Raw genomic sequence first — 23465 nt, forward strand, 5'->3', positions numbered from 1 at the left:
AAAGGACCAAAACTGTTAAGTTCATACTTAAGGGACTATTTTTAACCAACCCTCATAGTTAAGGGACCGTTTTTGTTAACATGTGGCAAACTTAAAGGACCAAAACCGTTAAGTGCATAGTTAAGGGACTATTTTGAACCTACTATCATAATTAAGGGACCATTTTTGTCCTTTTCTCCATATGATTCAGACATACTCATTTAATCACTATCTCCCTCAACACACACACTTCACTTTGTGGTACAATACAATACAATACAATGGGTAACAACGTTCCAAATAGTGTAACAATAATGGAAGAAGCAATTGAACAACATCAACCCCTAGGTCACACTGAAAGGGAGTTAGAGCTTCAATCCGAAACTCCCAAAACGACGTCGTTACAATCCGATCCCAATTCCCAAAACCCTAACGAAAACCAACCAAAAACTGATGATGAAGATGAGATGGCGATGAAAATCATATGTGATGAGCTTCAAAACAATCTAGTCTTGAGCCAGGTTTTGGAACTTGATCATCAAGAAAATGGAAAAATGAAGGAAAGATTGGAAAGTGAGGTTGAAAATAATGTTGAAGATGAGATGGCGATGCAAATCATATGTGATGAGCTTCAAAACAATCTGGTCTTGAGCCAGGTTTTGGAACTTGATCATCAAGAAGATGGAAAAATGAAGGAAAGATTGGAAAGTGAGGTTGAAAATAATGTTGAAGGGAATGATGATGATGGATGGGGATATGATGGTGATGATGGATGGGGTTATGATGATGACGAAAACAGGAGCGAAAGTCAAAATAATGGGGAAAAAGAAAATGGATTTGAAGAAGGGGATTCTTCTAAGGAAGTAGGGATTAATAAAGCTAATAGGATTAAGAGGAAGTTTAATTATCCTTTAAGACCTGATGCTCAGGGTTGTCCTTACAAATTGAAAACAGGGATGTGTAAATTTGGATCTAATTGCAAGTTTAATCACCATCCCAAAAGAAAATTCCAGGTATATTTCGGAGTAGGGATTGATGCTACTTTGTTATCTAGAAAGTTCTTTTTTTCGGTTGATCGAGTGATTTTTTGATTGTTTGTCGAGGATAATGGTGCAATTTATCTTTGTTGTTTTTATGTGTTAAGTTACAGCGAATATTAGAGTTTTCGAGGTAGGAGATAAATGAATGCTAGGTTTAATATACGGACAAGGGTCAAATATACCCTGTACTATTAGAAAAAGGTTAAATATACCTCTCTTTATACTTTGGGTCCAAATATATCTTTTCCGTTATACTTTGAATCCAAATATATCCCTCTGTTATACTTTGAGTTTATATATACCCCTCTTCCATTAAAATTGTTCAAGGTGGATATGAGATCTGACATGACGCTGACAATTCGGTAAGGTGGACACCACATGACATGCCACCTCACCACCTTAACCCATTTACCCCCTTTCTTCCATCGCTACCATCTCTCACCCCCTTCAAAGGTTGTGAAAAGTGGATCTACTAGTTTGTGTTTTGGAAGTAAGAATATATTTTCTGTTAAGTTAAATAACTAATTTGAACCCATTAATTTGATTTTATGATGTAAGAATCAATTTTCTAAAAATCTAAATGACTAATACGAACCCGTTATAATGCGTGTTATTATCAAATCAGTAAAATCTCAACTTTGGTAGATTTGCTCGTTATCATTTTAACCTGTTCTTTTTGCACTATGTCCCGACGAATACCTGTGAATGTTAACCAATGAGTGCTTGTATATAAGTTGTAAAATTGAAAGCTGATCTACTAATTTGTATTTAAGAAGAAAGTATCAATTCTATGCTAATTTAAATGACTAATTTGAGCCCATTAATTTGGTTATGAAGTAATCAGATTTATCCAAATCTAAATGACTAATGTGCACCTGCTAATTTGTGTTTTTTAAGTAAGAATCTTATTTCTGTTAACCTGAAAGACTAATTTGAACCCATTAGTTTGTGTTTACGAAGTAATAATCAAATTTCTGCAAATTCAAATGACTAATTTGAACCCACTAATTTGTGTTTATGAGGTACGAATCATATTTTGATGTTTTTGCTTTTCTGAAGGGGGAGGAGATGGTAGTGATGGAAGAAGGGGAAAAGAGGGTTAAATGGGTTAGGGTGGCGAGGTGGCATGCCATGGGTTGTTCATCTCACCGAGTTGTCATGATGTCAGATCTCATGTCCACCTTGGACAATTTTAATGGAGGAGGGGTATATTTGAACTCAAAGTATAACCAGAGGATAAATTTGGACTCAAAGTATAACGGGAAGGGGATATTTGGACCCAAAGTGTAATGAGGAGTATATTTAACCCTTTTCTAACGATACAGGGGTGTATTTGACCCTTTTCCGTTTAATATATGGGTAGCACTTGCAGATCATACAAGCTAATGTGTGGTACTGGATGGTTGATTAACTTTCTTTGTTATATCTACTGCCATGCTCCTTGAAGTAATGCTTTTAGTTGACATTTTTTCTAATGAAATAGTAGGATTGCAAATTCGTTGGTTTTAGAGAGGTCACTTTATATTTGGTGTGTTCTTCGTTGCATTTGTTGTCTTAATAGTTGGTTCTATTTTGAACTTGATTTGCTTTCACAATTTTTGGGAAAATGGTGATTTTAGTTCCTGCATTATTGCTTAATTCCATTTTTAGTCCTTGTGTTAGTGGACTTAGCATATTTGACCTTCAATTAAATAAACTGTGCAATTTTAATCCCTGAGGTAATTGAAGCTAACTGAAAATAAAAAACTTAACGGAATCTTATTTAAAAATACATTAAGAAGAACAAAAAGAGATAGAGACTAAAAACCCTTCAACCTCGCAACTATTAGTTCAGCTTATTTCGAGAAAGGTGACGGGGCTCCACTTCTCCATATATAATTACAAGAGATCTGAATCATGATCCTCCCAAGCCCTTTTGTTGAGGGATCCATTCCATACTTAAGAAGAGTATAGTAAAAACACAGCGAGGGAGAAGCTGAAAGTTTCGATGAACTTGCTTATAAAAAACTGTTATTAATCTTCAAGAGCTTGTTGCCCTAAGGGTCTATCGCTTCTTCTTCTAATTTTTTTTTTTTTTTTTTAAATGAACTTCTCTTGTGGGGAATATTAAGAAATCTAAAGTATACAACTCCATTTTTAACGAGACAACATATGTAGTAAGATATTACTCCATAAGTAGTCTCGTTACATTCCAAACGTTCTCTTCCTGATTGTTTGGAAGAAGCATTCAAATACAGCAATCATCAAGTTATTGTCAAATGGGTACTCTTCCATCATTCATTTTAAGTAGCTTCACTTCTATTATCTTGTTTGCTAGCTACTTGTCATGGTGAAGTATTGTTATCTACTTTCTCTTTTTCTTTCTTTCGTTTACTTTTTTGTTTTGCTTTTCAATTTTCTGATTTTTTTCAAGTAAGATTTCGTTAAGTTTCTTATTCTGCATTAGCTTCCGTTACCTCAAGGATTAAAATTGCACAGTTTATTTAATTGAAGGTCAAATACGCTAAGCCCAATAACATAAGGACTAAAAATGGAATTAAGCAATAACTCAAGGACTAAAATCGTTATTTTCCCACAATTGTTTGTACGCATAAATGCTTTATGCTCTTTAACGGGGGGTTGAGGAAGTTTGCATTAAATAAACACTTTACAATTAGATTTTCTCATATAATTGCTTACATCTTTATTACACTACTACTATCACAAATATTTTAAAGTTCAAACGCTAATAAGGTGGAGGAAAATAAATTAACCTGGAAAATGAAGGAACAAATTGCTATTACTAAAAGTGAACAAAAATTAGAAGAGCTATAAACCATTGATCGAAACATAGATTTTAAAATTCAGAATCAAACAACTTTTCTTTATAAGAAACTATAGGCAGATTCAAGGTTTTCAATTATACATATTCGCTAAATTTCTCAACACATATTTATGAACAAACTAAAATTCTTTGGATCTGATAGAAACCATTGATCATGCTGTGCATCCATTTCCCTGATAAAGTTAGGAAAACAGTCTTTTATCGATGTGAGCTTTTAATAATAACAATTAACATTAATAAAACATAAAAGGTTATGATAAAATCTCTAAAACCATCGAGCTCTAAAAGTAGAAAAAAAAAATTCGTAAGATTTTTTTTTTTTAAATAGATATTATGAAGTGTGAATTTGAATTAGTATACAATGAGATATCATATGATTCAGACATAAATTATTTTCCTTTAATATTTTGTTCGAACACCATTCAAAAAGGAAATGTTAAAATAATTAGGAAGAAGAAAGAAAACTAGAAAAATTAAAGCAAAATAAAAAAGAAAATAGTATAAATACGTGAAGTAGCAGCGCTATTTGTTTTGACTCATTTAACCAGAGTCTTACTCAACACGCACAACTTCACTTAATGGTAACGAAAAATAAATGGGTAACAACGTTCCAAATAGCGTAACAACGATGGAAGAAGCAATTGAACAACATCATCAAACCCTAGATCACACTGAAGAGGAGTTAGGGCTTCAATCCCAAACTCCCAAAACGTCCGATCCCAATTCCCAAAACCCTAACGAAAACCCACCAAAAACTGATGATGATGAAGATGAGATGGCGATGCAAATCATATGTGATGAGCTTCAAAATCTGGTCTTGAGCCAGGTTTTGGAACGTTATCATCAAGAAGATGGAAAAATGAAGGAAAATGAGGTTGTTGAAGGGAATGATGATGAGGGATGGGGATATGATGATGATGAATATGGTTATGATGATGACGAAAACAGGAGCCAAAGTCGAAATGATGGGGAAAAAGATAATGGATTTGAAGAAGGGGATTCTTCTAAGGAAGTAGGGTTTAATAATGCTAATAGGATTAAGAGGAAGTTTAATTACCCTTTAAGACCTGATGCTCTGGATTGTCCTTATTATTTGAAAACAGGGATGTGTAAATTTGGATCTAATTGCAAGTTTAATCACCCTTCCAAAAGAAAATTGCAGGTACATTTCGGAGTAGGGATTGCTGCTACTTTTTTATCTAGAAAGTTCGTTCTTTCAGGTTGATCGAGTGATTTGTTGATTGTTTGTTGAGGATAATGGTGCAATTTATCTTTTGTTGCATTTCTGTGTTAAGTTACAGAGAATATTAGAGTTTTGTTCTTTGAAGTTGAAGTAGTGGGGGATTGGATGGAGAAGATAAATGAATGCTAGGTTTAATATATTGCTAGCACTTGCAGATCATTCAAGCTAATGTGTGGGTACTGGATGGTTGATTAACTTTCTTTGTTTTATCTACTGCTATGCTTATTGAAGTAATGCTTTTAGTTGACATTTTTTCTAATGAAATAGTAGGATTGCAAATTCGTTGGTTTTAGGGAGGTCACTTTATATTTGGTGTGTTCTTCGTTGCATTTGTTGTCTTAATAGTTGGTTCTGTTTTAAAGCTTTGCTTGGTTTGGGGTGCAATGGGTGATGCCAAGCACAGTGGAGGAGTTTTTACTAAGTTGGGCTGATAGGAGGGGGAAGAGAAGTCCTAGGGCATGGAATGTTGCCCCACTAGCAGTTATATGGGTTATATGGAGAGGGAGAAATAGGCACCCAAGGGTGTGGCCTAGTGGTCAATGAAGTGGGTTGAGCACCATGAGGTCTCAGCTTCCATTCCCAGCCGAGACAGACAAGTACACCGTGGAATTAGTCGAGGTAAGTGCAAGTTGGCCTGGACACCACAACTATAAGAAAATGGAGAGAGAGAAATAGGAAAGCGTTTGAAGGGGTTGGACAAGATTTTGTAAAGCTGCAAAATAGTCTTTTGTTTCTAGTTTGCTTTTGGTGTTCGCATGAGACCCCAATTTGTAGAAGATAGGGTCTCCCTTTTTTGAGTATCTTTTTTGATGTAGGTTCTCTCTTTTGGTATACGGCTTGTATACGGAGGTTTTCCCAAATTGTTACTATCTTAGTTACCTTATCAAAAAATTTAAGGCTTTGCTGATGTTTACTATGTTAGCCTCTTCTATCAATTCTTCAGCAGGGGACAAAGGAGAAGGGGAAGCAAAGGGAAGAAAGCCAAGAGAGGCCGGGGCAGATTGAATGCAAGGTGTGGAATTTATCATTGTTAGCAATCAGTGCATAAAGGCAAATCAGATATACTGTGCTTGTTCTGTTATTAATAATTTTCTTTTATCGAGGATGGAGATATCATAATGTAATGCAGTTAGGTCTTTTTTGAAATTCAGAATGCTTATATTCATTGACAAACTTGATCTCTAGTGTTTACTTTTATGCCAACACATTGCTTTTGCTGATACCTGGTTGAGGAAATAGACCCTACTCTTAACAGTATATAAAATGGATAGATGCTCTCTCTCTCTCCCTCTCCCTTCCTCTCCTTTTATCTATTTCTCTCTCGCTGTTTTATTTGGTAGTCATCATGGTCCTTCTTTTGGGATTTGTCTGCATTACTGATATGACCTGGCCATTCTGCAGGTAGTACAATATTTTGGCATAGAACAGCTAGGGTGCATACTCAGTGATTAGGATTTACATGTATAAACTCAAAGCCTCACTTATGATGCCAAATTTAGTTACCTTCTGTAAGTTCAATGCAATTGCCTTAGATACAATATACATTGCAACGTGAATTATTTAATTAACTAGCACCGTGGTCTCAACTGGAGAGTGACTGTTGTGACGTTATGTCTGTATATTTATTAGAATTGACTTGTAGTTTCTCCATTTTTGTGGTTTCTTTCCATTGTTTGAGCCTTGGTTAAAGCATTCAAAAAGTTTTGTTGTGGCTACAAATTGATGTGGCAACATATAAAGGGAGATAATTTATCTTTACATCAGAAGGGATATAATATAGTGAAAGATGAATTTAATGGTAGTGGTTATGAGATACTGAAGGTTTTGATTAGGGTGTTCTATAAGTGATTGATGTGTAGGAAATGGTTTTACTTATTCGGGCTACTTAATGCCCTTTTGTTAATAATATTCTTACTTCTTCAAGAAAAAACTGTCCCATTTTATGTGGCGGTTTTTCATTGCTCATGGAGTTCAAGAAACAAATAGAGGTTTGACACATAAGCTAAATATATGCAAAATGCGAAATTGGAGGTAGTGAGAGTATTACATTTCTTCCTCGTGAAAGGTGAACTTTTCTGAAAAGGTAAAGTGGGGATGATAAGACAATATAGTTATGTGACATTTTTTTTTTTTAAGACAAATAATTAAAGAATAAAATCATGTAGAAGCCCTAGTTTATGGGAGGGAAACCAAGAAAAAGCTAATGATTGGGTTATTTTGGCAAACATTTGATGTTTTAAACATCAAAGGCAAAACGTAAACACCACTTATTTTTGTTGATGCAATGGATGGTGGAATGGTTGAGGGCATTAGTGGCGGATGTAGCATGATAGGTGGGGGTTCAATTGAACCCCTATCTTTCGACGCGGAGCATAAATTTATATGTAAAAATTTATTAAAATTGCAATAAATAGTAGACATGAACCCATAACTTTTAAAATACATCAGGTTAAAACTAAGAATCTGAAAGGTTGAACCCACAGAGTTTAAATCCTGGATCCGCCTCTGGAGGGCATATGAACAATACCTTGGGATCAAAAGCCCGAAATCCAGCTACGACACTCGGTGTGAATCATTCTATTCCGGTTTTGGATGGTTAGTTTACACTAAATAGAGGATTGTGGGTTTTAACGAGTTGCCCCAAGGATTAGTTGAGGTCCACTTAACATCATTACTCAAAAACAGACAAGGGGCAAAATATCATTAATCATTAAGGCTGAACGCTTGCCAATTTGTCTTTAATTCAATTAATAAGAGAAAAAGAATCTAGGAGCAAATGTTCTTCCGGTGAAGAGTTGGTGTATGAGATTAAAGTTGAGACTTGACGCATTTCTTATGTCAATTGTTTGGAAGTTGTTCCTACCCAAGTTCCACTTTCTCCATTTTCTATATGGATTGGTTTAGCAGGATAATAAGTTTAAAAACATGTATTCACAAACGACTTCAGGAGAGATAGTTGGAATTGGAGAACAAGATGCCATGTCCAAGGGATTCCTTCATGTTTTAAGCTATTCGACAACGATTTAAGAATTTGCTATAGGGAGCTGTTTGAAAGAGTGAAAAATAAAGCTGAGGGAGTTGATGAATGGAATTGCATAGTTAAAAGAAAAGGAAGGGCTTGTAGGAGGAGAAAAGAGAAAAGAAGAGGTTCAAGGAGAACCAGAAAAGAAGAGGTTCAAGAATATAATTTTTAGTTTAGCCAATTTTGTTTAGCTGGTTCTCCTTGACTCTCTATGGAACATTGTCAATGGGCTAAACTAAATTATATTCACTCTACGAATTCAAGAGGAGGCTCAACTAATCCATTGTGAGGAACTAAGTAAATTTCACATATCCAGATTGTAGTATTTTAGTTGAGCAATAATTTGATACACATAAAATCAGAAAACACCGCTTAATTATTCTAAATGCTGCAATTTGTTTTTCACATGCAGGAAATTAATTTTTTGTTTTGTGACTGTTCTTAAATATCTTCTTTATCTTCTTGGATATATTTAGAGATGGGACTGACACATGACCATATGTGTTCTTTTGGATAAGGAAACATGATAATATGTCATGCAGGAGCTATCAGCAAAACCTTGATTATATAGATGTGTCTTCATGTGGAGCCTTTGCCTTATGCAGTGATTGAAATTGCCTATTAGTTAATGATGCGGACATGCTTTTTTGCCTTAAATGATTTATGTGTTGACAATGACGAGAAAGCTTTATAAAAACCAATGGCAAGAACAGTCATTTTTGGGTTGTTTGGAATGAATGAAACGGCAGGTGTTTTTATGGAATTTCAACTCCAACTCAATCCCTGAAAGCTAGATGTTTAGTTAACTTGTTTATTTGTAACTTCCTTACCCCTGCTAATAGTGTTGACGATTTCTTTTACTTATCAAAAAAAAAAAATATATATATATAGTGTTGACTATTTTTGGATTTTGAGTAGACTAGACACTCTTGTTTTGGAGCTGACAATGTCCCATTTTCAAATTTTTTACTCTGAAGCTTACTAAGGCTTCTGTTTTTGTAACTGTGGCATCTCTCTGATGCCCTTTTTAATGATATAACCTTCTTAAAAAAACAGCGGTCAGAACAGTAGCTGTTAAAATATTTGGTTGTTGGTATAACTGTTTTTCTTGGTTATTTTCTGAATCATGTACTGTTTTTAAATGCTTTTGTTGTGCCTTGTAAGCCTTGGTGCTGTTGCATTAAAAAGTTGTCTTCATTTCCTTTGTTGATGAAACTTAATTTGCTGGTTGTGCCAGAATAACTTCCTTTTCTTGGTTTTTTTTTTTTTTTTTTTTTTTTTTTTTTTTGTGTGAATAACTTCCTTGATTTTGGTAATTACTTGTGTCTTGCTTTCCTTTTTTTCCCTATGCAGTATTACCTGACATCAGGGGGTTGCAAGTATGGAAAAGCTTGTAAATTTAGTCATAGTAGGGAAAAGGGTTCCATCTCACCGATTGTGGAGTTTAACTTTCTTGGCCTGCCCATTCGACCGGTATTACTTCTCTCCATTGTTTCAGAAGTTTATAAATCTGGGAATTTTTCTCGTAAGGGATCATATATGCTAATCTTCATGTCAGGGGGAGAGGGAGTGCCCTTACTATATGCGTACTGGCTCTTGCAAGTATGGGTCCAACTGTAGGTTTCATCATCCTGATCCTACCACTGTGGCTGGAGCTGATCCTCCTCCTGGATATAACAACGCGGGAGCTGTTCCCGTACAAGCTTCCTCCCATTCAGCTGCATCTTCTTGGTCTTCACCAAGAGCATTGAATGACACAGCTCCTTATGTACCAATGATGTACCCACCAACCCAAGGCATTCCTTCTCCAAATACTGAATGGAAGGGGTATCAGGTAGTCCATACCTTAGCTTAGTATCCATTGTATGTTGTTTATGATGTGTGCTCTGTATTGTAAGATTGTCTACTTTTTGGTATGCTGCATGTATACTGGTACTTGTTGCCCATCTTTAATACTCCTGTCCCAATTTATATGATACACTTTCCTTTTTAGTCTGTTCCAAAAAGAATGATACATTTCCTTATTTGGCAATTATTTAACTTTAAACTTTACCTTTCACGCTTAACGAGATGATCTATAACCACACAAATATCTTTGGCTTATTTTAGACCACAAGATTCAAAGTCTTCTTTTATTTCTTAACTTCGTGCCCAGTCAAACTATATCACATAAATGGGGACGGAGGGAGTATAATTTTATTATCTTATAAAAAATGATGTGTTTTCTGAAGATTTAAGTTATGATATCTCTAGTGCTTAACTTAGTCCTTCTGACCTTTCGGATTTATCTGAAGCAGGTACTTCCGTCCAGGCAAGTGATAGATAGTATATGGTTTAGCCGTCTATTTCTGTAGATAGAGGTGGACATTTTACTGGTATCTTCTAGCTTTAACATGTGAGAACTATACTTGGTCGAGTTATATGTCACGGCACTCATTCTTGCGCCAGAAGGAACTTGCTGGTTATTGGACAATATGATAAATGCTAAATAAAATAGATAAGTTTATATAACATTCTTCTTGATCAGAAAGTTTGTATTACATTCTCATTGACTGTGAAATTTCTTGAGTTGAGGCTCTTTTTTCTTCGCCTGTTTTCTTAAAAGCAATCTACTATTCTGGACTTTTGGGGTTTTGCATTTTGCTTAATAAGGTTTCTGACTTAGACTGCTGATTTAGTAGCAAGACACCTTTGCTGCCCGCGCTTACTTGTTTCTTTGTTTTTGCGGATTGAGGCCCCGGTCTATCCAACATCAGAGAAGAGGCTACCTACTCCTCCAGCATTTGCTATGAATAACCCGGCGGCCAAGACCAATTTCTATCCACGGCCTCAACAGCCCCTGCTGATTGATGAATATCCTGAACGTCCCGGTCAACCTGAATGCAGTTTCTTCATTAAAACTGGAGACTGCAAATACAAATCTAACTGCAAATTTCATCATCCAAAGTCTCGAATATCAAAAGCAAACTCAAGTATTCTTAATGACAAGGGCCTGCCACTAAGACCTGTACGTTTTTCTTCTGTCTGGATCTTAAATTTGTTTGATGTTTCTTCCTAGATTTTTAGCTTTGGAGATATAGGTCAAATTTGCTGACTTTTGCTCCACATATGCGTCTTTGTAAATGTAGGATCAAACTGTCTGCTCATTCTACAGCCGCTATGGGATATGCAAGTTTGGTCCTGCCTGTAAGTTTGATCATCCAGAAAATTATGTTAGATCTGCTGCATCTACCGAGTCTGGCTTTGATCAGCATCAGCAATCACAGATGTCTCCAGGATGGCAACTGGAAGTGGACCACTGATACATCAGTCTGTATAATTTTTAGACCAGTTTCATCTAGAGTTTAGTTCAACCCATAAGCCGATGGTTGATTTTCTGAGACTTGAAACTACACCAACTTGAGTATAAGTTCTCAGATCTATTTAGAGGATGGGATGATAATCTCTCTATGTTTAATGTTGTTAAAAGCGCAAGCGGAATAGGATACTGTAAATTATTGGTAGGGCATTTTGTTTTAGATTGAATGAAGATCTTTGGATACTGATGTTGGGTGTTACGGTTTGAGCAGGGGGAATGATCTGGGTTATTTTATCATATTTTTCCCTTTGAATACAGCTTCAAAGCTTTATTTATGATTTTTCTGTTGACTTCTGTTGGCTAAAACTATTTCCAGAAATCTTTTCCCTGTTTTCAGCTTCCGGGGGTTGGTTAAGGCGGGGCACTGCTTTGAGATATGCAACTCTTTTTCGTGTCTAACTGTTTTCCTTTCCTTTTTTTTTTTTTTTTTAACCTGTAAAGCGTAGATAGTGTTATATTCTGGGTTATCATATAATTGAAGATTTATTCCAGAATTGGCTATGAAAGTAACGTGAGATAAGTTTAACTTATACCAAGCGTAAGGAATGTTTTGAACTCGCTGTGATGCATCCAAAAATGGAGTCTGACAGTTATATAAGATTTTCCTTTTAATATTATTTGCCGTCAGCTTAGTAGAAAAACAGTTTGTGAGGGGACTTATTAATTACTTCGTCTTGGTATAAAAGGATTCTGTATCATTAATTAATTCAACGGAATAACAAGTAAATAGCTGCTGTTACTCCCCTCCGTTCACTAAACAACCTTATTGTACTTGTTTTCATCGCATTAATCCCTATATACGCTATGTGAAAAAGATTGTTTCACAAAACAAATATTTTTAGTAAACATGATAAGTAAAACGAAATGGACGAACAGTAGTTATGTCCTGAATAATGTGAGGTGCTAACTAGAAAGTTGAAAGATCGTTAAGCCGCTATTCATGAATATTTACACCAAAAACATTACTGTCAGCACCAAACTTCTGGTATTTGCGAAAAAGGAAAAAAAAAAAAAAAAATACTCGCACCTTCTTTGAGAAAATAAATCTCATACACGTTAGGGAAGGGGGAGAAATACATTAGAGATGGTTTTATCCGTCCAGTTCTCACAAGTTCTGAAGCGGCAGTAAGATAAGAATGTAGGAAAAAATATTATTAGAGAAGATATTGTGCAAATTACTCACGATGAAGAAACGATAGATACAAAAAAGTAGCAAAATGGACGAGACACTCAAGATATTGTATTTACCTTAGCAGAAAAGTATGAATGACAAATAAAGGACGATCCATCTTCATGCATACCACTTTACAGGGCTAAATGGCCAAAATGTCACATCAAACTACAGATGGAACTTGAGATGCCAAACTGATGTCTACAATAGTTAATGTACTAACAATCTGAGAGTATCCTAACTATGAAATAATTAGACAAAAGGCATATGATACAATCTACAATTTGCAAACTATACAAATTCTACATGATTAGAGGCCTTCTTATAAGAACTAAAATGCGGAGGGCTCAACATTTGCCTTGTTCCCAGCAAGAATGAGAGAGATCTCCAGACCACGACTGAATGCTTGGTTGAAGAGTATACGCGACTGGAAGGTAGAGACAAAGGGGAACCACGATAATATTGCCACTGGAGCAAAGATAATGATACCCATCCCGGCATCATACATCCTAGCAAATTCCTTCACAGATTCCCATAGACCCAAACTCCACACTACCCTCCTCCATGTGATTGCCAGCTGCCAGGAAAATTACAATTTGCAACTTAAAGAACAAAAAGAATCTGTAAAATATACTCACGTATTATCCTACAAAACAGTCACATAAAGGATATCTTTATTTACTTTCCCGCCAGGTTATAAATGATTTAGCAAATAGAAATATGTCTTTGAAACTTTATGTCAGCCAGGGGACCCTAATCATAAAGCCAATGGGAACCAAAAAACCGGGTGGGGTGGGTTGGGGGGGGGGGGGTTTGGGTTGAAAACAACCGAGATCGGATCTCTCACAGGTTTTTCTTCCTTGACTCGAGACCTCTTTCACTGAGAACTAATTCAACACTTGAGATAAAAGATGGAGTGAGGGGAGATCCAGGTAGTGCAGGTCGTGCAGTGACTGCAGAATGAGTTCACGCATGATGCGACTTCCAAAAACTGAAATTGATACCTCCATGACATGCATATGTGAATATATATATATATTCGAGGGAAACACTTAAAAAGGGCCATCGTTAAAGACTTGGTTTTACATTCCAACAGGATGATAGTGAGAATTCACAAATGTAGAATTGAGTTCAAGCACGCTATGACAAAAATTTGACACCAGATATTCCAACCTACTAATAGTAACTTAAGAAGATATTTTTTAACACTATACCTATGTTGCACGGACTCTTCAAAAATATCGTCGGGTGCGTGTCGGATACTCCAAAAGTAGTGCATTTTGGGAGAATCCAACACGGGTGTGGCAACGAAGTGAAGAGTCCGCGCAACTTAGCACTATACAGCAACAAATAAAGGTGAGAAGGAATCATCTATGCAGTAAATTATGCAAATGGTCATCAGAAGGTAGAACAACAAAAAGATGTTAGAAAGCAGCCGATGAGCTAGCTAACTTACGCAAAGGACGGCCCAACCAGTAGCAATAAAGGCGAGCACACTAGCAAACAAATCAGGAACAGAGAGTTCTGTAAGTCTCACAACAAGGCAAAGAGCTGCAACAAGTACCAAAGCTGTAACTCCTTGAAAAAATCGCAGCATGAGCTGGAAGTTGGTGGATTTTTTAGGACTGAAGGTAAAGACCTGTAATTTGATAAATTCCAAGATTATTGAGAAGTTTGGGGCACTGCAGTCACATAAGACTCCATAAAGTAAGCCAAAAACATCAAAGACAGCTTCATACCTTGAAAATCATAACAATTCCCACCAGTACAATCCAAGAAAAGCCGTATATCTAATTGTACAGAGGGTTTAGATTAGTGTCATCTTTAGAAGAGAACATAATCAACGCAACACAGAAATACACAGCAGCACTCAACATCACTAAATCAGAGAACAGTATTAAACAATCAAAAATTGGCAAAACTAGAGGGAATGCTGCCTTCTTCTATATTAAAGTTTTTCTCGATCATTGATCAACCAAAAGCAGTATCCCTGCTGATATCAAGCTATGTCAATTATTTATTAATCCAATTATAGGAAAACCTGTTTTAATGTTTCCCATCTATCAGAATATCTTCTGTTCTTCACCATCTTCTGTGACATGTACGGAATACATTAAAAAAAAAAAAAAAAAGAAGTTAAATTTAAAAGAACTCCAACCAGAGTAGCTCCCATTATCTACTAATTCAATAGTCATATAACCAATAAAAGTTTTTATTCTTTGCCCCAAGAAGAAACAAATTGAAGCGTCAGCATCAGTAATCCAGGAAGCATCAGCATGCCCAAGTACACATAAGCTTTGGATCTTTCACACTGAGAATAGTAGCATAACTTTTGCATACGAAAGATTGTTTCCCATGAATATGTGCTTTATCTTCCCAGGCTATCCACTCAATCTATTCACATAATAATCAACCATGTATGGCCAATTATAAGCAATTATACTGTTGACATTAAGGAATCCTACAGTTGTGCTACAAAAAGTTGGCTGATTCAACAAAGAGAATACTAAATGTTTTGTCTTAGCACGCAAATAATGCAGAAAACATACCGCAAGTGAAGTGTCCTTTCCAGTCAAATGGAGTTTATAGACAATGCCGTATTGGAAGAGAAAAAATCTGAGACTCAATATTGTCTCTAGTATCCGTCCTCTCAAAGTCTGGATATGTATCTGCAATATAAAAAGCAAACAGTCTCAGAAAGAGCAATTTCCATAACTCCCTTTTCTGCCTTTCTTTTCATTTTTCAGGGAGAAGAGAGAGATGCTTTTAGAGAAGAAAATTAGTTTTTTTTTTTTTTTTTCCTCATAAGCAGCTACATCTTCCAATAGAATGACTCAACTTCCTCGGAATAATTAAGTTGACCTAGAACTTCCTCACATTTTATTTTTAGGCAGACGGAGCACAGAGGAAGGAGATAACGGAAAGGAATATCTCAATTTAAGAATCTCTAATGTTTGCATCAAAAAGAGGAAACAAGTAAATGGGTTATCGATACAGTATAACTGGCCAGAAAGCAATTGACAAGGAAAAGAGAGTTCATGAAGTTATAATTTAAGTTACAAAATTTATAATTAAAAGCATATATAAAGAGACCTGTTCTTCATCCCACCAGGACTCCCAGCTGTCGTCTCCCTTGACACCTACCCCACCCTTGTACAGAAGCCAGCTGGTCCAATCATCAAAGTCCTCAACAGTCCTGTAAAATCATGACAAGTATTGAGGGAAGCACGGAATTATCAGCAACTTTAACAGCATCGCGAATCACATATGGAGGATGACATGTGAACAAAGAATATGGAAAGCACTGATGACAACTATGATGTTCAAATAAATAATTAGTGTAATTACATATAGGTCACTACTCCCTCATCCTCTTTTCTTTCATTTACTTGCTATTGTAGTCCCATCCTACAAAAGAACTATTTCCTTAAGTGAAAATTTCAACAATTCTTTAAAGTCAATTTACTACACTAGATATATGACTACTTAGAGCCTGTTTGGCCTAGCGGGTAAAAACTACTTATTTTGAGAAGTGCTTTTCAAAAAAGTACTTTTAGTGAGAAGCAGTTTGTGTTTGGCTAATTAATTGGAAAAGTGTGTTTGACAGCTTTTAATAAGCAGATTGTGTTTGACTAATCTTCTTTAAAAAATACTTTTGAGCGTCAAATTATGAAAAAGGACAAGTATCAACGAATGTTTACTATCAAGATTATTTTACAGAGAGAAATTTTTTTAAATATCTATTATGAAAGACTTCAATTAAATTTTAACTTTTATTTAACTAAAATTTAAAAGTACATGTTAAAATTTCAATTAATAAAATACATAGATAAATAAAAAATATTAAATATTGATATAATATCAACACGATGATTTAAACATACTAAAAAACTACAACTAAAATAAAATACAAAATCATTCCACAAATTGAAATTCAACACAGAGAATTATTAATTAGAAATTGATGGATTAATGAGGGATATACTTGGTTATGTATTATGGTAGAGATGCTTTGTTTTGAAAAAAATAATTTTTTGCTTCTGCTTCTGCTTTTTTCAAGTAGTAGAAATTTTCTGATTCTCCCCGACCGCAGAAAAAATGCTTCTGCTTCTACTTAATCTTATTTTGGCGCCAAAAAGCGCTTTTGGTGTCAAAACCGCTAGGCCAAACATGCTCTTCATCTTATTTTAACTTACCATCTCTTTACCAAGCTCAAATTTAGTAACTCATTTCAAAATATTTTCACCAAAATTATGTAAAGAGTTAAATGGATCAATCAAAATGGTAGTAAGGGAGAATAACTTATGTAGTACCAAATCTCATCAAGGTTCTCAACTCTGCTCTTTTGGCAGAAAGCAGTTTTAAGAATTACTCCCTCCGTCACAAATTGAAGTGTTTTAGTTTAAATAGGCACGGAATTTAAGAAATAAAGGGAGACTTTTGAATCTTGTGGTTATAAACTTGCCATCTAGGATGTTGAATTGTCGACTTACTAAATATAGAAAGAGGCACTCTTTTTGGAACAGACCGAGAGGAAAGTAAGACACTTAAACTGGGACAGAGAGAGTACATGGTATAGTAAAATCGGTGCTTCTGTAAAATGCATTCAGTGCAGAGCAATCATATAAAAGAAGTTTCCATAAAGAACAGTAAATACGAGAAATAAAAAACATACTTTTGCCATTCAAATCCAGAGGGATTGAAGATGTAAGGAGCAAATAGCCATGAAATAACAAGGAACCAACTGCTGAGACTTAGTAAGATAAATGAAGTAGTGCTTCCACTACTGTAACCATATGCCAGGTATACTATAAGAAGCAAAGCCACTTCCAACCTGTGGAGCAAAGAGTATCAAATGACAGTTCTAGTTACAGAAACAAATTCACAAATCAAATCAATGGAGCACAAGACTCACGCTTTAACAAAATGACTTCTAGAGTAAAGCCTATAGTTCTCCGCGAACTTGATGTGACGAACAACGAAACCTCGTCCAGTTGCCCGGTACTATTTAAGAGTAACGTGATGGATTATTACAGGTGCCTTTTATAAGTTACTTCAGAGTGAAATTCATATGATCCATTTACCTTTGCACCACCGTGGAGGATAGTGCGTCCAAAATAGTGAGTCCTAGTCCCGAGTGAAAAGGTAAAGAAGACAGAACAAAACTGAAGCTGCATCGTAATAAAGCTGAAGACGGCCTGCAAAATTAGTGCATGTGAATGCAAAGCAAAAAAATAGAAACACCAATTTAAGCACAAAAAAAGACAAAATCCAGTATTATCTATATGATAACACGAGATACAGTGTATACCTTTAGTAAACCAAGTTCAAGAATGAAACCCATTATCATGGGAACTGCAGTGAAAATCCCTATTTGAACAAAAAATTGAGCATTCAGAGCAGCATCCAGTGCAGTGTTACCCATAAGTTTAGCTCTCGTTGATATTCCTTCATCAAGTCCAGAGAAAGCCTGCTTGAAATAAGAGAACTGCTGAGACTTATATAATAGTAGGTAGGACCAATCAAGAATTGTTGGCAACCCTCTAATATTAAACGGTAGACACATACTATTCCGTTTGAAGGACAAAAGCATGTTGTAGAATCAGTTAACAGTTGACTTAAAGATACTGAAGTTTTGGTTTAAAAGCTAAACATATGTATTAAGTTCCTCATCCTTCCATATAGAATAAGTTGAAGAAGTTACCGCAGTTTTATTCATCCTTTTCTCTCGATATTGTTATAAGGTTTACGTGCTCCTAGGAATATATCTAACAGTGTCAGATAGTGACACCTGACACCAGAGCAAATTAATGTTCTCAGACATTCAAAAGCAAACCATGTTTACGAAGATTTTTATCCTTTAAATTAAAAAGAAGAAAAGCAGCTGAACTCACTAAAGTTCAACTGTTCTCCTTGTTTCATAAAAAAAAGTAGTTGGGAAGTTCATTCATTTTCTCTAAATGTGCCTTACCATGATATATGTAATAGACAAACAGATCACATTAGAAACATCAGGGAACAGTGCAATAAGAGGCAAGATTAATCTTGTTAAACATCTCAAAAAAGTGCATGTACATCACTCCACACACATACAACAGTGACAAACAACTAAGACTACTAGAAAAACAGAAGAGACATGTTTGAAAATTTTACCAGATATGCTCTTCCATATAAGAAAATATATACAGTGAGGACTGTCATCTGCAATAAAGAAAATTATTATGAGAAAAAGCCAGAGTCAGCAAACGGGAAAAAGAAACATACTTTTCTCTCTAATATTATATGAAACTAGCCTGGAATCTATGAGAATATAGTTTAGACTAAATTATTTATGGGATTCCAGAAGAGAAATATGTCTAAAGCAATTGTTGGAATGTGTAAAGATGTTAGAATGAAAAGAAGCAATATATTTGTTTCATATACTATATTATGGCCCGACGTTGCACCATCAATTATGGAAAAAACTGACTCGGAATAGTTCATTAGACTGACCTCTAAAATATACATTAAATTAATTTACTGATCGAGAAAACAACAAAAGATAGTTTAGACTAGCATGGTCAGAGGTGAGGTGGATAGTTTAGACTAGCATGACCAGAGGTGAGGTGGTGGCCTCGCTTTTTTATATTAATCTGAAAATTGCCATGTAAGGGAAAAGGACAGAATATGAGACATCCAAAAGGAGGATGGATCAAGTAATTTGGGAAACAGGGAATGATAGAAGAAAAAAGAGAGATTTGATACCATTGTACAAACATAATAACCAACTGTTGTGAAGTAGAACGAGAGCATCCTAAAGAAATCAAAAAGTTGGCCAATCCTGTACACATCCCTGCTCAGAACTTGCTCTCCATTTCCACCAGCTACCTTGCCTTCAAATAAAGCTATTTGATTTAACCCAACATCTCTTCCCTTTCCAACCTACATTCATCAACACAGCCTTCAAGATAATTAAAAAATTCATCTAACCAAATGTAAGAAAGCGTAACTGTACCAACCTGAATATACTCATGGTGGGTAATATTACCCTGCCTTAAAGTGGAATTAAAACCTGCAAAGGACAGTGGAAAACATAGATATAACGCTAGAAAATCATATGCTTCAGAAAAAATAAAAAGCACCACAAAAGTTACGGTAGAACTGCCAGCTTAAAGAAAAAACTGCTATTCAAAGAGACTATTGGCTGAACTTCATGGGAAGTCATCCTCTGTACAGTATCATGTGCTTTGTATACATTTTACTTGTGGGATTTCCCCTTGTTAGCAATGTAACTAACTTTTTCTTTCATGAAGGAAAAAAGAAAAGAAAGGAATAGAAAGAAAATAACAATAACATGGAAGCTAGTCAAATAAACCAAATAACAGCAACAACAGAAATTTTGTGAAGTAGCTCTATTTGTATTCATAATCTGAAAAATGTTAACAATCACCACATGAAGTCCAGATTATCGATATACCAAACAATGGGAATTAGGCAGGAAGCAATTAAAGGAAAAGGTGGGAAAAAGGATCTACTATGAGTACATCAAGTCTCTCAAACTTACCGGCATAGATGTCTTCACTAATGTTGATAACACGCGATGCCTTACTAATGCCACCCCTTGTGATATGAAAGATTCGATCGAAGATATCAGGATGTCCATAGTGCATGCGAACCCTGCAAGCCACTTACGAAAATGAAAAACTTTTCTGCCAGATTCTTTCACATAAGCAACTCTTTTCAAGAGACGCTCACATCATGGAGAGCAGAGTTATTGACTTTAACAATATATTAATATTATGATAAATAGTGACTCAAACAGTCTATTAGTAGTTAAAAAATAATGTGCACAGGAAATGGAAACAGACCAGAGATTCATGCCACATGCTTCATAACGCCTTAACACCAGTGCATGAGTTTCACCTTGCAATAGTTGCACAACTAGTCCAAGACATTGGTCTTTTTCCAATTTTATTTCACATACATATTTTTTTTAATTAACGCAGAAGGCAGAGAAAAAGAAAAGATGCCCAAACACTTGTATTTGAAGGGAAAGCATAGTAAACGCTAAACCCTGCGAATCCTACAGCTACCAAACACCCCAAAAAAAAAAAAAAAAAAAAAAAAACAACAACAAATATAATCATACAGAGGCCAAATACATGTTGTATGGGTGTGTGTGCGCATGCGTCTGTTTCTGTTTGTGTGTTTATTTAAAAAAAGATGTAAATACAAGGAGAAGATAAAAAGAATGACTCCACAGAAACCCAGTAGAGCCCTTGAATTCCCATGTACCTACCCCATCCAAACACATGATTGTAATACATAGCCAATGAACTATCACTATTTCATTGCGGATTTTGACAAAGAAAAGAGTAAAAACCAGAGAGTCCGAATAGTGCGTGAGAAAGATTGGTTTCCTGCGGCAAAATGCATTGAAACAAGGATAAAAAACATTCAAAGTGTTGGTCCTACTGGTTTCAGTTGCAAAGTATCCAACATGTTGGGTTCCCTAAAGGGAATGCCCAGGGTTCTTAAAACAAGAATAGGAAGTCCTCTTTAAGTTTCAAAAGACAATGGAGCTTCTCTAGTAACCAGACAGGGCATACTATTAGCCTTTACTGGTGGGTGGTGGTGTGGGGGGGGGGGGGTGCAGCGCGGAAAAAAAAGAAGGGAAAGATTAAAAGAAACATGTAACGACCCTCCCGGTCGTTATGAAAAATATAGGATCACCCCACCAAATAGAACCTTCACAAGGTACAACGAGCTAATAGAAACCCGATTGTATAAGTCTAAGAACTGAAAACTTGACTTGTTTGTGATTATGGTTTGTTTGGGTCCATTGGGGGGTGATGTAGGGAATTAGAACTCCGTTGGGAATTCCAAGGCCACGGGAAAGTCTGTATGGTGTTTTTATACCGATGTGCATGTTTTGTTTGTGTTTGTGAGGCCTCGGATGAAATGTTGGGTGGTAGAGTTGAAAAACTGTGAAATTAGCGAGCATACTGGTTCAGTAGCATCGCTGCAGCAGAAGAAGTGCCGCTGCGGGGGTGGACCGCCGCGGCGGTCAGTCGAGTCTGGGTGTGTCCGCTATGGCGGGCACTGGACCGCTGTAGCGGTGCCGCTATAGCGGGATCAGGCCCGCCACAGCGGAGGGAAGGATTTAGTGAGGTCCGCTACAGCCGGCACTTGCCCGCTATAGCGGGACCGCTGCAGCAACGGATGGGCCACCGCAGCAGTCGACGGGGACAGAATGTTGGCTTTTAAACACTTAGTTCCGAATTCTTTATTCATAAAACTTCAAAACAGTTCCCCACAAGCACGTAGGGCGAATTTCCAAGCTAGGCCAAGAATATCCTTGAGAGGTAAGTCTCAACCATTCCTTCCAACATTACGCTTTCATCTCCATGATTATCATCCCTTTTATGGGTCTACAATGGTGAATTGGAAATAGTAACCCTAGAACTTGATAGACTTTCAAAAATTGATGGGTTATGATTGCTTTGTGTGTTTATCATCTAATGGCTTGGGCTATCACCTTTTAATCAAGGATCGAACCATTAGAGACATGAACTAAATGAATTGAGACTTAGGGTTTCATAAAAATGGTAGCTTGACCATGGAAACTGCTTGTAATAGATGTTTTGATTAAATAACCTTGTAGATTCATTGTTGGTGGTTGCTAAGGCCAATGTTGGGCTAATTTACACCTAGAAATCTTTCACCCATTGGATTGGGGCTAAAGGGAAGGGTGTTCTTTGAATTGATTTTGTGACTAGAGTAATTATGACTTATTTAGCATTCTAATTGCTAGACTTTGAGCGTTCCGAGGCTTTACGGAAGCGAAAGACTATAGCGGAGTAATCTGCATTGTTCCAGCTCTACATCGAGGTAGGTTACGTCTAATTGAGTTAGACTTTGATTAGTTGATTGTATGTGTTGTGAAATTGATCGGAGAAAGCATGTCTAGTCTTCAAACATGATGTGTGTGGTTGAACTTCCTATATGCTATTGATTGAGTGATTATGTGAGCTTCGTGCCACTATTCATTGTGTTGAAACCTACAAGTTGATGATGTTGTGGTGAGAAGTTAATATGATCTTCTTAGTGAAAGTGAGATACAAAATGATAATTCGATTATTGAAAACAAGGTGACAATAGATATGGATATGTGTGTGTGTGTGTATGTGTGTATATATATATATATATAGGAAAAGGCTCATTGGGTGAGGATGAGGCCTATATATGAATAGACATATTTTGACCGGGGGTGAGGATGAGGCCTAGATATCAACAGGCACATTTGACCGGGGGTGAGGATGTGGCCTAGTTGTGAGCTCGGGTCCGAGGAGTGAGTCCGGAACGAATGGTACATGGACACCATGGGTCCCCTGCAGATCATGACTACTGAGTAATGACATCATTTAACATGTGTGTACAGCGTGTATTTAGTTGTTGGTAGACTATTTACGTTGTTTGCTTCCGTTGATCTAACTCTTGATATCATTGGGTGACTTGATTGTTAATATCCTTGGTTGACTTGCTGTTGGGTATTTGATTATGTGTTGTTGACTTGCTTGTCTATTTTATTGATTTTGTGATGTATGCATGATACTAAACTTAGTCGGCCTATGATATCTACCGGTACATGGTGTTTGTACTGATACTACCTTGCTGCATTCTTTTGAGTGCAGACTATGATCGAAAGACTGCTAGCCGACCTCATCTAGCGTTGAGGCCGTTTGCTCACAAATTTAGGGTGAGCTTTTATCCATGTCAAGCCGCCGAAGATCTTTTATTATTGTCTATTTCCGTTCCAGAGACTGATGGTTATTTATTTTAGACAACT

At 36.2% G+C, this 23465-nt stretch overlaps 2 protein-coding genes across 7 annotated transcripts in view; one reads left to right on the forward strand and one right to left on the reverse strand.

Annotated features, from left to right (window-relative positions):
- Window positions 1-207: 207 nt before the first annotated feature.
- LOC132056044 (zinc finger CCCH domain-containing protein 67) lies at window positions 208-11756 on the forward strand. Of its 6 annotated transcripts, none has more exons than XM_059448087.1 (6): window positions 208-992; window positions 6009-6098; window positions 9462-9581; window positions 9667-9942; window positions 10843-11115; window positions 11237-11756. In XM_059448087.1, exons 1-6 carry the CDS (start codon window positions 261-263, stop codon window positions 11408-11410), a joined length of 1665 nt encoding a protein of 554 aa, XP_059304070.1. In that variant the 5' UTR covers window positions 208-260; the 3' UTR covers window positions 11411-11756. The 6 variants fall into 6 exon arrangements, with proteins under 6 accessions (XP_059304070.1, XP_059304072.1, XP_059304073.1 ...); XM_059448089.1 differs by having other exon boundaries at window positions 6030-6098; XM_059448090.1 differs by having other exon boundaries at window positions 6033-6098.
- A 977-nt stretch (window positions 11757-12733) lies between these two features.
- Window positions 12734-23465, reverse strand: part of LOC132056046 (callose synthase 10) — a 51377-nt gene continuing 40645 nt past the window's right edge. The window contains exons 39-51 of the mRNA XM_059448094.1: window positions 20181-20293; window positions 19636-19688; window positions 19382-19558; window positions 18791-18838; window positions 17949-18107; window positions 17722-17835; window positions 17553-17641; window positions 17313-17471; window positions 15731-15833; window positions 15187-15306; window positions 14377-14427; window positions 14094-14276; window positions 12734-13214 (exon numbers count right to left, since the gene is read on the reverse strand). Of these exons, the coding sequence (XP_059304077.1) occupies window positions 12969-13214; window positions 14094-14276; window positions 14377-14427; window positions 15187-15306; window positions 15731-15833; window positions 17313-17471; window positions 17553-17641; window positions 17722-17835; window positions 17949-18107; window positions 18791-18838; window positions 19382-19558; window positions 19636-19688; window positions 20181-20293 (1615 nt within the window). The 3' untranslated portion in view covers window positions 12734-12968. The remainder of the gene's footprint in view (window positions 13215-14093; window positions 14277-14376; window positions 14428-15186; window positions 15307-15730; window positions 15834-17312; window positions 17472-17552; window positions 17642-17721; window positions 17836-17948; window positions 18108-18790; window positions 18839-19381; window positions 19559-19635; window positions 19689-20180; window positions 20294-23465) is intronic.

This window comes from Lycium ferocissimum, chromosome 5 (genome assembly GCF_029784015.1).
Source record: "Lycium ferocissimum isolate CSIRO_LF1 chromosome 5, AGI_CSIRO_Lferr_CH_V1, whole genome shotgun sequence".
NCBI lineage: Eukaryota > Viridiplantae > Streptophyta > Magnoliopsida > Solanales > Solanaceae > Lycium > Lycium ferocissimum.

What these genes read in the sequence shown, in the direction of transcription:
- LOC132056044 (XM_059448087.1), top strand. Translation starts at nt 261, where the DNA reads ATGGGTAACAACGTTCCAAATAGTGTAACAATAATGGAAGAAGCAATT. An exon ending in ATCCCAAAAGAAAATTCCAG is followed by an intron (nt 993 to 6,008) that starts GTATATTTCGGA and finishes TTACTATGTTAG; the next exon opens with CCTCTTCTATCAATTCTTCA. An exon ending in TTGGCCTGCCCATTCGACCG is followed by an intron (nt 9,582 to 9,666) that starts GTATTACTTCTC and finishes TCTTCATGTCAG; the next exon opens with GGGGAGAGGGAGTGCCCTTA.